The following is a 13,291-nucleotide window of genomic DNA, read 5'->3' as shown; positions in this document are numbered from 1 at the left end:
CCAGGGCAATTCCGATGGAAGTCGGCAAATGTCAAACGATGGCGATGCTGGACACATCCATAACATAGATCATCTGCTTCTCATGGCTGAAGGGTGGCTGAACCTCTACAGCTTCAGAAGACGAAGACGTGCGAGAGCGATTGTGCATTCCTCACAGTATAGAACATACTGTTAAAGGCGTCATCCTTCAAAAACCTTCAAAACATGAAAAAGCAAAGTAAATACAACTCTTGGAGTAACGGGAAACTGATAGCGTCTTTGGCCTGTTTTTCACAGGTAAATGTTAAATGCGTATTAGCTGTATAGCTAAAAGTACAATGAAAGCTTTGCCTAGAAATACAAGACTAAAAAAGCTTTGCATCATACACTACCATTATGCCATACTTTTCTGAAGAGTTACAGCTTTTGTTATTTAACAGTGGGCTATTTAACAGATTTATGAAGTTATGAAAGTGAAAGCCAGGTCCCTGCAGTCTAAATGCCATTAAATCCCTGTGTTGCCATTTCCCATTAGCTGGGCTCTTCTGAAAGCCTTGTGCTGGCTGGGAAGACGTATCAGGGAACAACACTTAGAAGGAATTTAAATGAACCTGAGGCAAAAGAGAGGAGGGAGAGGTGGTGGCATCAACCCAGCAGCAGCAATTCAAACAAAGCCAAGTTCCAATTTAACAGTGGTAATTCTCCACCAGTTATTTAAAAATCACATTCATGTATGCACATGAATCTTCTTAGACAATTGTCGGTTTGCAGAGACCCCAGATAGCCAGGGAAGAGCAGAAGAAAGCAGCATTTCCTTCACTCATGGCCTGAAGGTCTCTCCCCTGTGCCAGAGCAGGCATGCCAGTCATGTCACAGTTATCAAACCCAGACATGTGACAATAAAGTTTGCAAAATGAGTATGAGATGCTTGCTTAGAAGAATAGCAGATATGTCACCACTTCTAGTCTGGGCAAGATTGCTTTTCAATTAGTCCGTGCAGTATTCAAGCATCAGCTTGTCTTTGTTCCTTTGAACTTGACTGGAAACATAGCTGAGGCAGGAGAAGTTTCGATGGGATTGTAAAAACTTCCTAGGCACCAAGAGAGATTCATGAGTGAACATGATGTGTGTGGGGATGTGTCCTGGGTTCAGCAGTAGCAGTCATTTTTCTCCTTCTTAGTAGCTGGTGCAGTGCTGTGGTTTTGACTTTCAGCCTGGGAACAGCACTCATAACACCGATGTTTTTAGTTGCTGCTCAGTAATGTTTACTCTGAGACCAAGGACTTTGTGAGTCTCATGCTCTGCCAGGGAGGAGGGGAAGCCGGAAGGTAGCAGAGACAGGACACCTGACCCAAACTAGCCAAAGAGGTATTCCATACCACAGCACGTCATGCCCACTATATAAACTGGGGCCAGTTACTCGGAAGGACTAAATCACTGCTCAGGTCAGGCTGGGTATCGGTCAGCGGGTGGTGAGTGGTTGTATTCTCTTCCCTTGTTATTTCCCTTATCATTATTATTATTGGTGGCAGCAGCAGTGGTTTGTGTTATACCTTAGTTACTGGACTGTTCTTATCTCAACCTGTGGGAGTTACATTCTTTCGATTCTCCTCCTTATCCCTCCGGGAGCTGGGGCAGGAAGTGGGGGGAGTGAGCGAGCGGCTGTGTGATTCTGGGTTGCCAGCTGGGCTTAAACCACAGCAGGATGCTACAGGCAGCTGAGACCAAACCCTGTCACAGGCTGGAGGAAACACAACCCTTTCTCATCTGATTTATACAAAGTTATTAAACTAAATATAAAACTAAATACTATGGTCAGTACAGTGGTCAACCACAGCATGGCATGACAGCCTGTCCTTGAGTGTGGCAGCACTGGGAAGCAAAATGCCAGCATATGGGACAGGCCCACATGTTTTGCATTGCTGCCTCTGAATGACTGCAGTCCAATAGGTTTTGCTTACAAGTCCCTCCTCCTATTCCTTAGTTGATGTTTTTGCAGGATCTTTCCTTTTCTTTCTTTTCTCCCTTGTTGTTCCTGATGAGAAAGGCTGTGAAGACAGAAAATGCCTCCCCCAAATCTGCACTGATCACATTGCTGTGATGCACCAACCAACTCCAGCAGATGCTGTCAGCAAGCTGCACTGAGAGAGATTTGCTCTTAAGAGACATTTCTGTAAAGTTTGCAGAGTAAAACCAAGTTCACTTCTCCTTTTACACTTGCAGAGCTTTTGCTGCACAGTTGATGGAAAGCAAAAAGCCTTCAGCTGTGTTGTTATTAATGGCAGTAAATATGGCTGAAAATACACAGGGTTCATATTCGTTGCTTGTAGCTTATATTACCCATTAAAACTATAATGCTATCAAAGTAATATTCTCCATTTACATCAGCTCTAGCATTTTAACTTCAGTACATATTATAAGCTATCAAAACGCAGTGGCCCATAAGGAATACAAAGGTGCCATCCTTATTTAGAGACCTTTCAAAATAGCAGTGCTAGGTCACTAATGCTATTTAGAATTGCTTTTCAGGGTAATTGGTACCTCTCTTCTTCCTGAAGTGCTGTGCTTTAATCTTTTCAGTCTATAATCTCAGCTCCTTACAAACAGCCACAGAAATATTTGTATTTTCAGAACACAAAGGACAATAAATCAAGAGTGAAGTTCCTGCTTGATTCTAGCTATTAAAAGCATTTCAAAAGTATCTCCAGGCTGAGCTGATATCATGACTACTGTTTGTTTGATTATAGGCAAGCAATAACTACGTGAAGGAGAAGCCGCAGAGCAGAAACACTAGGACTGCTTTTGTAAATTAACATGGGGTTTATATCATCCCTCAGAGAATGGTTGTAGTAGGGCTTATGTTTGTTTCTGTTGAAACGGATTGTACAGTCATTACTAGGAATTGCAATATTAGGATATATTCCCGTAGTTATTAAAACCAGGTAATACTGAATTATACAACACACATACGTAAGGATGTACATGTAGACCTGTGTGTTACAATAGTGATTTTTTCTTTCTTCCTACCTTGCAAGCTAATTTACTCTGAAGCATTTTGTTCAATTGTTTTCAAAATAACTCAGGTTTTCACTCATACCATCTTTTCTTCTAAACTTGCTATCCCAGTAAGAAGCACTCCACAGACACATGCTCCTTCTTCTAAAGAGCTCTGTTGAATTCCAGTCCCCTGTTTTTGAAATCATGGGGCCTATACAATGACAGGCTGGGGTCATATTTTGCACAACAAATTACATATCACTCCCCATAGCCAGGGCTTTACAACACACTTGTAAGTCAGCAAATAAGCCCAGAAACCAACCTTAAAAAAGTGCCTTAGTAGCCACCAAACTGCAGAACTGGAGATGGGGCATAGTCATCTAGCACTGACACTCTTCTGCAGAGGAAACAACTCTCATTAGGCAAAGTATCTGCCCGCAAGTCTCCTCCACCATTTTTCCAGTTGATATGCCTTACGCTGTTTGAGAAGAAAGACGTTTGGAGGTCCATACCTCATGGAAAGTATCTAGTTTGTCACTCCACTCCTGCAAAATAAATCTGAAGTTAACTTCAGTGATACTCACCAAGGAATGAAGGTGACAGGACTCTTGTAAAGTCAAAGTAACCTCCTTGAAAGATAGGTGGCCTGCATGGGATGGTACAAAAACCTGCCTTGAAGGAAACTACATCTGTAGGAATCCTAAATCTCCAAGGAGAGATCTATTCAGATACCATTGGTAACATTTTCTATATGTTCAAGTTATAGTTTCTGCCTTTGAAGATTCTGCCTTTTAACCTGCTTCCACTGAGTAAATTAATACCTGTTGCAAAGGACTGACCATCAGAGTTATGCATACCTTGCACAATGGCAGCCAGAAAAAAAAATGCATTTATAAACAGAGTAAATGTACGAAACTAGAAGAGAGGAATATTACGAATCATAATAAATAGTCAGATCCCCCTCTATACTTTCTATAAATATTTATCTTAGAAACAATTGGCTAATGGTGAACCAGCAATTAGCATGCAAAGTAGAGCTCTCATACTATGAAGTATAGGTTTCCAGTGTGTACGTTGTAGGAGCTATTTGGCGCAGTGAAAAGCAAGGCTGTGTGTTTAACAAATGGACTCATAATCAGCTCAGTTGAAAAGCTTATTTAAGGCTTCAGCCTTTCATTCCAGACCCCTCCAGCTGTCAAAATTGTCACATCAGCAGTAGACTAATGTTTATTATGTTCTGGGTGATAAATCAGGCCCTAAAAGGGAATCTTTGCATTTGATATTCATTGTCTTTTATCCAGGGAGCAGGAATTAGGTAAGGAATTAGCAAAAAAAGATTTTACACAGTGAAAAGCTGCCTGCGAAGAGGATGTTAAAGGTGTTTAGCCAAACTGTGTGTTCCAAGGAATCTGATCTCACATTGCTTAACACTTCTGGGATGAATAAAATGTTACATCTTAGTTTCTACGATTGACTGTTCTCTCTCTTTGTAGGCACACACACACTAGAATATTAATTAGGTCTCAGTTCAGCTAGACTATGTCTCAATCCCACGTTCTACACAAGCGTACACCCAGTGCTGGCTTTTGCAGCAGAAGAGATAATACGTATTTCTTTATGCTGAACGTCGTAGCTTAAAAGAACTGGGATTTTGTCAAAATACATTTCAATTGCAGATTCTCCTCATCTGAAGGTCTCTCCCATGCAAAAAGATTCAAGGATGTATAAATTTACAAATAAATGAATGGTACTTTCAGTATACAATTAGGCAGTGGAAATTGAGGTCACTGAACAGCATGAGAAATGGTCAGTATCCAGTTCTGAAATGCGATGACAGCTCAGTTTCTTTTCTCTCATCATCTTCTAACAACAATTTTATAGAGCACAACTGAACCCAATTCTGTGCTGATCCACTTACTATTCTAGTTTTAATACTTGAGGGTTTACTGCTTTAGTCACAGCTCCTGTTCGCTGCAGATTTAAATACATCAAAAATATAATGAAGTGCACAACACTGCATCAGCACATGCCCTAGTCTGCTAGTCTTCCAAGAAGCAAAGCTACAACACCTTAAGCATCCTTAAAGTTCCCCATCACGTTGCTACCCAGCCTACCCACCCTGCCACTGGGGACAGACCTGCTTGGAGCAGTGGCTTGGAGCTCAGAACCAGAGCTCTGCTCAGCCCATGCTTCTGTGACATCTCAGTAACACACACCAGGACATCAGAGGAAGGTGAAAAAGGTCCGTATGTCTGCTCCGTCCTGCTAGCTCAGGACTACTATCCCTACCATGGTCCTCCACCTTCTGGGCCTTCCCTGGCAGCTGAAGGCTCGCCTCCCTTCATCATGAACTGTTCTGTGGGCTCTCCCTTTGCTCCTTGATGGGCATTAGGAGTCTCAGCAGCAATCTGCTGTCCATGGCTCCTGTTTGTGAAAACCTGTTCTGAATGCACAGAAACAATCATAGATTAGAATAGCTTTTTAAAGGAATAAACCATGAGGTCAGCAGAACGTAAGCGAAGGTTAACTTACTGCACAGTGATACATCAATCACTTCAAAAATGAAATGGAGCCTAGGATTAGGTGTACATGACTTTAGAAATAAAGATGTTTTTTAAACACTAAGCAAAATAATCAGATAAATACAGTAGGTTCACAAAGAAGTGTAAAACAAGGAGAAAACTGATGCTTCTCTTCCTTCTGGCCCAAACAGTGGCATGCTGGTGCAATTTTACTCAGAGTGGAACTGAATGTATATGCGGTTCCAGTCATGTCTGAAACATGGTGAGGTTCTAGTTATTTCAAGTTGCTGGCAGCTTGCACAGATTAGTAGCTAACTTTTGCTTTTCATTTAAACTAAATTTGCTGCTCTGTATTTCAAGAGATGCTGGTTTAAGAGGGAAGCCAGGTTAGTTGCTGTGCTCTCCAGTGCACTTGCGCCTTCCTACGTAAGAAAGTGATTATCCTTAAGGTGGTATTAGATGCCCATTGACACCTGAGACAGCCAACCAAAAACAGCTTCTAAGAAGTTATTTCACATACCTTCATAACCCACTACACATTTGTTAACTAGAAAGAACGACAAACATGACTTTGCTGAACAAGCATTAGTCCCAACAATGTGAGAATACACCAAGGGTAGCACACATGTCCTTACCGATGGCTACAGAGAGCTCACAGCTCGTTAACAGCTGAACAGTTTTTATAATCCTTAAAATCACTGTGGATTACAAATGCTTTTCTTTCACTAAAGCCAGGAGTGACCTACAGAATGCCAGCCTCGCCAGGTTTCTAAAAATAGCTCCAACACAAGCTGGGCCAGAGAGATTATATTACAGGGCTTCTTTCAAGGTCACTCGCAAGATCCACGCTTGCAATGGCTTTAGTAGCCGTGTTTCAGTTTTGTCCCTGGCAGCACTGGGAGCGTGCTTAGCAAAAAACCCATCAGCATCCATGCATGCCTGTCAGCCCCAAGCAGTAATGAATTATTTTCTCACAAAAAGGCATTGTATTCTTTTTCTCGCCTCAGATCAGGATCCTGAAGGGAAGGGAAGGAGTTTTTGCAACAGAAATGACTTCTTTGTTCATGGAGGGCTTTGTAAAATATAGCCCATTCCAGAGGGCTTCCCTATCTAAATACTAGTGCTACCATTTTATGAGAAGACTCAAAAAGCAGTATACACTACATGCGGTCTTTTTTCGCATAGGGGATGAGGAAAAACAATAAATACACATTCTTGAAGGAGACCCAAGAACACAGCAACAAGCAAAACACAAACCTCCACCTTCCTGAGACAGGTGTGTGTGTGCCAGCGGTGCGATACAGAAATTCTGACGAAAGGAAGAATTCTTTAGGGAAGCAAATCAGGTACTTGGTAATTACCTTTACTATTATGTAAAATACATAATACAATCACGCACAGCACTTACCAAAGGCTACAGCTAGAGGGCAGGGTTATATTACCCATTTGTTGAAGAAAGCTGATACAGATTTACCACTGTAGACTTGACTCAGTTTCTTCTCACAGAGGCTCTTCCAGTCACTATGGTCTGCATTCCTCTTTTACTGACAGAGTCGATGATGTTAGCTGGAACCAGTTATATTTAAATGTCTTTCTCTTGTGAGGAAGGAGGTTTGCGTGGAAAAAAAGATAATCAATTAAAACAGAGATTTCACTTCTTAACTCTTTGCATCATTGCAGCACCTGACCAGCAATATCTCTCCCCCATGTAAAATTAACTGTACACTTACTGACATTCCCACATTTTCTAAAATGTAATTAATGTATCTTAATCCTATAACTAAAGCTATTGGCTAAGACTTAAACCTAATTTTGATATACTCAAATCTGAAGGGTACACGAGAAGTAGCTTATAAAACCCACGTCTCCCTCCTCCATGAAGATGATGAGTATTCAGAATAAAGTTATTCCAAAGGGACAAAAATGTACATCCAGTCCATCCCCTTCACCTTTGTATGAAATTTTGCTCTGAAAAATTTGTTAAACAGCCAGGAGCATGCGATGGTCATATTACCACAAATAATAGCGCAAGACTCATGTTTCAAGACATCTGACGACAAAAGGGTAAACCATACTATTGAAACTTGAAGGAAATAATTTCTAATTACTAACAACATTTGCAATACAGCTGACAGCATGGCCATGAAACTTGGGATAATTATGAACAACTCAATCAACAGCATGCCAGACATCACACACAGGTATTTTCCCCTAATTTTAATGAAATAATTTTTGTTTTTAACGATGTACAAAAAGGAAGCTCAGGGGGGACCTTACCACTCTCTACAACTGTGTGAAAGGAGGTTGTAGCAAGGTGGGTGTTGGTCTCCTCTCCCAAGTAACAAGTGACAGAACAAGGAGAAATGGACTCAAGTTGCACCAGGAGAGGTTTAGATTGGATATGAGGAAAAATTTTTTCCATGGAAAGGGTTGTAAAGCACTGGAACAGGCTGCCACACTGGAACAGGCTGCCAAGGGAAGTCGTGGAGTCACCTGAAGGTGACTTAAAGGTATTTAAAAGATGTGGAGATGTGATTTAGGGATGGACTTAGCAGTGTTAGGTTTAGGGTTGCACTCGATCTTAAAGGTCTTTTCCAGCCTAAATGACTCTATGGTTATGTGAATACAGCATCTACAGATGTAACACTGCAATAGTCCCAGGGCAGTGAAACTATCATATCTGCACTGTATCACATATAATTGCTCTATTACATACACACTACATATTTACTAAATACAGGACACCCAAAGTATCAGAAAGCTTCCAGAAGCACTGCAGCTATTTCTTCAAACTCTTTTGTGAATTGTTTATGACATGCACTACGTAATGTTAATTGCAGTTTTATGAGAAGCTTGCCACCTCTTCTGATTACAATACTCTTTTTTTTTCTGAAAGAATATTACAACTTGAAAAGCAATGGAAAACACTAAATTTCATTTCCTTTATCAGACTGATTTATTACCAGGCTTAGATTCAACAGCTTCACAAAGATAAGTGAGGATCTCCAATTTCACAGTGGAAAACAGCAATCCCCATTCTAGCTGGTAGCATCTAGTTTTTATTTTAAATGAGACTGGGCTATCCAAAACAGCTCATCCACTGTGTCATAAAACTTCCTAATAAATTTCACTATCTATAAAATGTTGATTAGTCATGAAGCATTCTGTAATAAAATCTCATAAACCCCACAAAACTGCACCCTGCTGCTTTACATTGTACTTACAGAAAAAAGAAGCCCAAGGTATAACTTCATGCTTTATTATTGCCATGTTGACAATTACAGAAAATTTCTTTTGCAATCATTTCATCTGAACATCTCCTGTGCTTGTATGTTATTGTAACATTTTAAAAGTACCAATAACCATCAGAAGGCAATCCAGATGACCAGCTATGATTCTTTATTTTGGGAAAGGTAATGCTTTGGTAAGGACACCTATCTATAGACATGGATACCTCCAACAATATCTAATATGCTTTCATACAGAGACATTGTCTAACCATACAGGAGTTCCTGCACTCTAAAAGCCACTAAAGCTATCTTGAAAGCCATACTATATTGTACAAACTTACATATCCCTTTAAGTAACCAAAGACAAAATTTGAGTATTCTCTATACATGGTGTACATATCGTATTAACATCCAGGAGCAGTAGTTTGTAATCCAAAGGCATCCACATTCATAACTTTGGTATTAGAATGGAAATGTGGTGTTGCTTTCAGAAGCATTTCTACCAGCTATTGGCAGACACAGAGTAGTGGTACCCAGCCACATGTAATTGTGTGCTTTTACACTGAGGTATGTTTAGTTTTCCACTGCAGTCCAGAGAGTCAAGAATGATACAGCTCATCTTCAAAGACACTTCTATTTGGCTCAAGATGCCATACCTAAACTCTACTGACTGTCTTGACTACATCACCATTGACTACAGCTGGAGTCTAGACACTACCTCAGATGTAGGCACAGGACTAGGAGAGCTGAATCACATCCAGCTCATCCTCAAGCCAGTAGCTACCAGTAAGAAGCAACTGCAATGACCTGCTGAACCATATAGATGCCACTACTTTCAGTCCCGAATCTGCAAACATTTCTGCCAGCAAATTACCTCATGCAGATATTCCAAAAGGCTCAACAATACTACCCTTATGAATGAGTTACTCATGTGTGAATCACTTACACGCTCATGAGCAGCTACAAATAAGGCCTCAGACGTACCATCATCAGAAACAGAAATTGTATTTTTAAAATGATGCATATTCTAATACAAAATAATTCTTATAAACAACACTCATTCCTTAAGGCAAGTACAGTTATCTAATTAAATTGGTAATAAGGATTGTACATACAGCTTGTACATCCTTCCTTGGGTGTAGAATAAATATATCCATGCATATACTTTGCAAAACATCATTTCCATTTCAAAGCCATGAAGAGATGGAAATGCCAAGTCCCTCTCGCCCACATGAAGTGAGTTATTCCACTTGTAAAATGGGCCATATTTCACATGATTGTTGTTGTTTTAAAACAGCTGCTCAGGGAATAATTATTTAATCTGCAGAAATTTTATAAAAATAGTATTTCTAAATATCTCCTCACTGGTTTTCTGTACTATTTGATTTTAAACATAAACAAACTAGTGAAGGCCAAGGTGACCCCAAACTTTCATTGATTTGCCAGATGAATGTTTGCAGCACTCTCTGGTACACACTTTTTCAAAATTACTAGAAATTTCACAAACCTAGAGGGTACTACAGGCTCTATTGTATTTATAGTCCATTAAAACCAAAAGAACACTTTTTAAAAAGTAGATAAAATGTTTAAAAAATTATTTTTCTGGGTTTTACAGAGGTGAGCTGCCGAAGGAAAACAACAGAACTAAGTGATTTTGAACTCTGTAACCAAGAGATTTAATTATGTGGCCAAAACTAATAGGATCACTCTATTTGAAAAGTAACTTTTATTCCCTCTTATCGCTACTGTTCTTCAAAATACCATGATGAACAACAGAGGTTGGGTCATAAAATATAACACATGTACTAATGGCATCTCTTGATCTCAAAAAGTGATCTCAAACTGTAAGTCAAAAAAGAATACAGATTTTCCACTAGTTTAAGTTCAATTCTGGAGGGTTCTGAGCTCCTTCAGCTTGTTATTTATCATTAATAATCATTACCTCATAAAAATGCAGCCCTCAACAAGACCCATGAGATCACGTATCAGTTACCTACAGCAGTAGTGTTTTTGTAACTCTGATGTCTCACCCCTCTCCATACCCACATACCTCCAAATGGAGGAACCTCAGCAGGGCTGTCCGAGTGCAAAGGGGTGTACAGAAGATTCAGTTGGATTTCTGCTGACTCATGAATATTTTGGGGCCCTTCTACCATCTCACTAGTTGGAATCAGAGGGCATAGCCACTGGGGTGCAATGCTGTAGGATACTGAAGACTGCAAGGGCTATACATAAGCAAGACAACCACCAATTTCTGTCTTAACATGCACAGACTCCCTCCAGATACCAGTACAAAAGGGCTATTCTTCCTTACCGGCTTAACATAAAAGCTGCATTAACTATCTGCTACTGCAATACCACACCTAAAAGTACAAGTTTTAAGCTCATTAATCTTATTATTCATACTAAAGTTTTATTTTGGCAATAAGAAAAATCTTATAAAAAACCCACCCCTAATCAGCGAACACTTAATAGAGAATTTTCCATCTGGGATAAAAGATAAACAATGTCTTCATTTTTATTAACCCTTGAGAATTGAAGTAAAAGAAACAGCATATTATTTTAGAGGTCAATTTAAACGATTTGACAGTGTGAATCCTAAAGGTTTTTCATCTTCTCTTGAAAACTTATTCGCTCTTGTCAAGTTGGCCGAGATTCTGATGGAGAGCTCACTTGCGAGGCTGGTGGATGTGCTGTTTGACATGCTGTGGGGGAGGAAGTTTTTCCACAGAAGGATGTGGTTTCTGATGAGCCACCTGAGCCGCTGCTGGAGGGAAGTCCTTATCACCCTGTTCAAAGAACACACCAGGAAAAATATAAACCTTAAAAGTGTACTTTCCAGTTGAAATGTGTGTAAGTTTTCAGAAATGTGAAAAGCAGACAGAAAACAATGCTGCATGTTACTCGGCTTATTACCTAGAGAAGAAATTTCTATACATGTTTGGGAGCTATTAAACTCAGAAAATTACAGAACAATTTTGCTCTTCATAGGTTAATACACCAACTTGTAGCTGACAGCTTACTAAGGTTAATATAGTACTCTGTTAGGTAATTGATTATCTAAAGAAGAGCTGAGTTACAAAATTAAGAGAATATTTCCTTCCCATTTTGAATCTTTTGCATGCCCACTAAACTGGCAGCCTGTGTTTTTTTATGTGTGACATTTCGTAAGTCACTCATAAAAAAAGTACCACTATCCTACAACTATTAAAGTGCTATCAAAGTTACTAAACATTAATGCAACAGTTAGTTACAAGTAATTAGGCATATAAATGCCTACATAGGTATCCACCTTGGTGCAGATGGACGTCCAGGAAAAACAGCACTGCCTGTCTACTACCCCTATGGGCTAGGGAAAATGGCATCAGCTTGCTCTTTCCACTTACGTGATCTGATGCAACCACAGCATGTTACAGTAAACCATACTATGCACCTCAGTGACATAAGGTTATCATGATAAAGGTGGCCATCATATAAAGCCACAATAAAAACCCTGTCACAACACACAAGGCATGAATTACAGATCATTAAATTAATGGCTAGTTAATGTTAATTATTTAGCTCATGTATTTCCAGGCCCTGGAAAACCAGGGAATAACATCTTGAATCTCATGTACCTCAAGGCACAAATGGTAGCTGAAACACGTATCTTCAAGCACATATCCTTACAGGCAGGAATGTTACTCCTCATCACAGATCAAGCTATAGCAGTAGACTTAACATGCAATTGCTTTTGCAGGAAATGAATGCAGTAATGACTAGCTTAGGTATGAAAAGAAGATCCAATAAACTTAAAGTGCTAAAATTCAGAATAGAACAATGGAAGTAATTTCAATAAATAATTTCAATTTCACACAAAAGCAAAAAGAATGCTCAAAGGGACTTGCAAACAAACAAAACATAAAGCCTGTTCTGATAAAAGAGGAAGGTGAACGCAAAAGATTCATTTTGCCCTCATCAGTGATAATTCTGAAAAGCCTACAGTAATTTTTCTCTCCTTTAAAGATATTTAATGATAATCTTACCCTAGCAATGACACCAGAGATGAACACTGTTGGCTTAGGTGGGCTAAAAAAAAAATAAGAGGGATTATTTGTATAAATTATTTAGAAGGTGAAAATGAAAAGTACATCACATATACAATGGAAAAAGTGTCATTTTTGACAATTAATGAATGTTTCAAATAGACAAATTTTCCCTTCAAATGACCATTGCCTTAATAGTTCTTAATAGCAAGAACAGACCTATCAGTTTTGGCTGCTATTGCTTCACATTAATTGTCACAGCAGTTAAAGGCTAGTCCAGCAACACTCTGTTCCCTACTTAAACCTGAGAGTCTTTGTTTGTTTGCATTGGTTTCTTAATCCTCAAATATTATCGATGAGCCTAAAGTGCTGCTGGCAGCTTAGTGTGTTTGTATTGCAACACTGAAAACTGTAGTTGGACTAAACTTACTGCTGTGATGGAGAATAAAATAAAATTCAAGTTTATATCTGTCAATCAAATGGATTAAGATTCTGAGTCTCAGAAAAAAACCAACATCCATTATCACAGATTTTTCAA

At 39.4% G+C, this 13,291-nt stretch overlaps 1 protein-coding gene across 1 annotated transcript in view; it reads right to left on the bottom strand.

Annotated features, from left to right (window-relative positions):
* Positions 1 to 11,377: 11,377 nt before the first annotated feature.
* The window catches only part of DAP (death associated protein), a 46,441-nt gene continuing 44,527 nt past the window's right edge, over positions 11,378 to 13,291 (bottom strand). The window contains exons 3-4 of the mRNA XM_080610788.1: positions 12,754 to 12,796; positions 11,378 to 11,517 (exon numbers count right to left, since the gene is read on the bottom strand). Coding sequence (XP_080466914.1) covers positions 11,398 to 11,517; positions 12,754 to 12,796 — 163 coding nt within the window. The 3' untranslated portion in view covers positions 11,378 to 11,397. The remainder of the gene's footprint in view (positions 11,518 to 12,753; positions 12,797 to 13,291) is intronic.

The sequence above is a fragment of the Psittacula echo genome, assembly GCF_963264785.1.
Source record: "Psittacula echo genome assembly, chromosome: 2".
In the NCBI taxonomy this organism is placed as follows: Eukaryota; Metazoa; Chordata; class Aves; order Psittaciformes; family Psittacidae; genus Psittacula; species Psittacula echo.
Note: the sequence above shows the minus strand (reverse complement) of the source record. Positions and strands in the feature narration are given on the sequence as shown.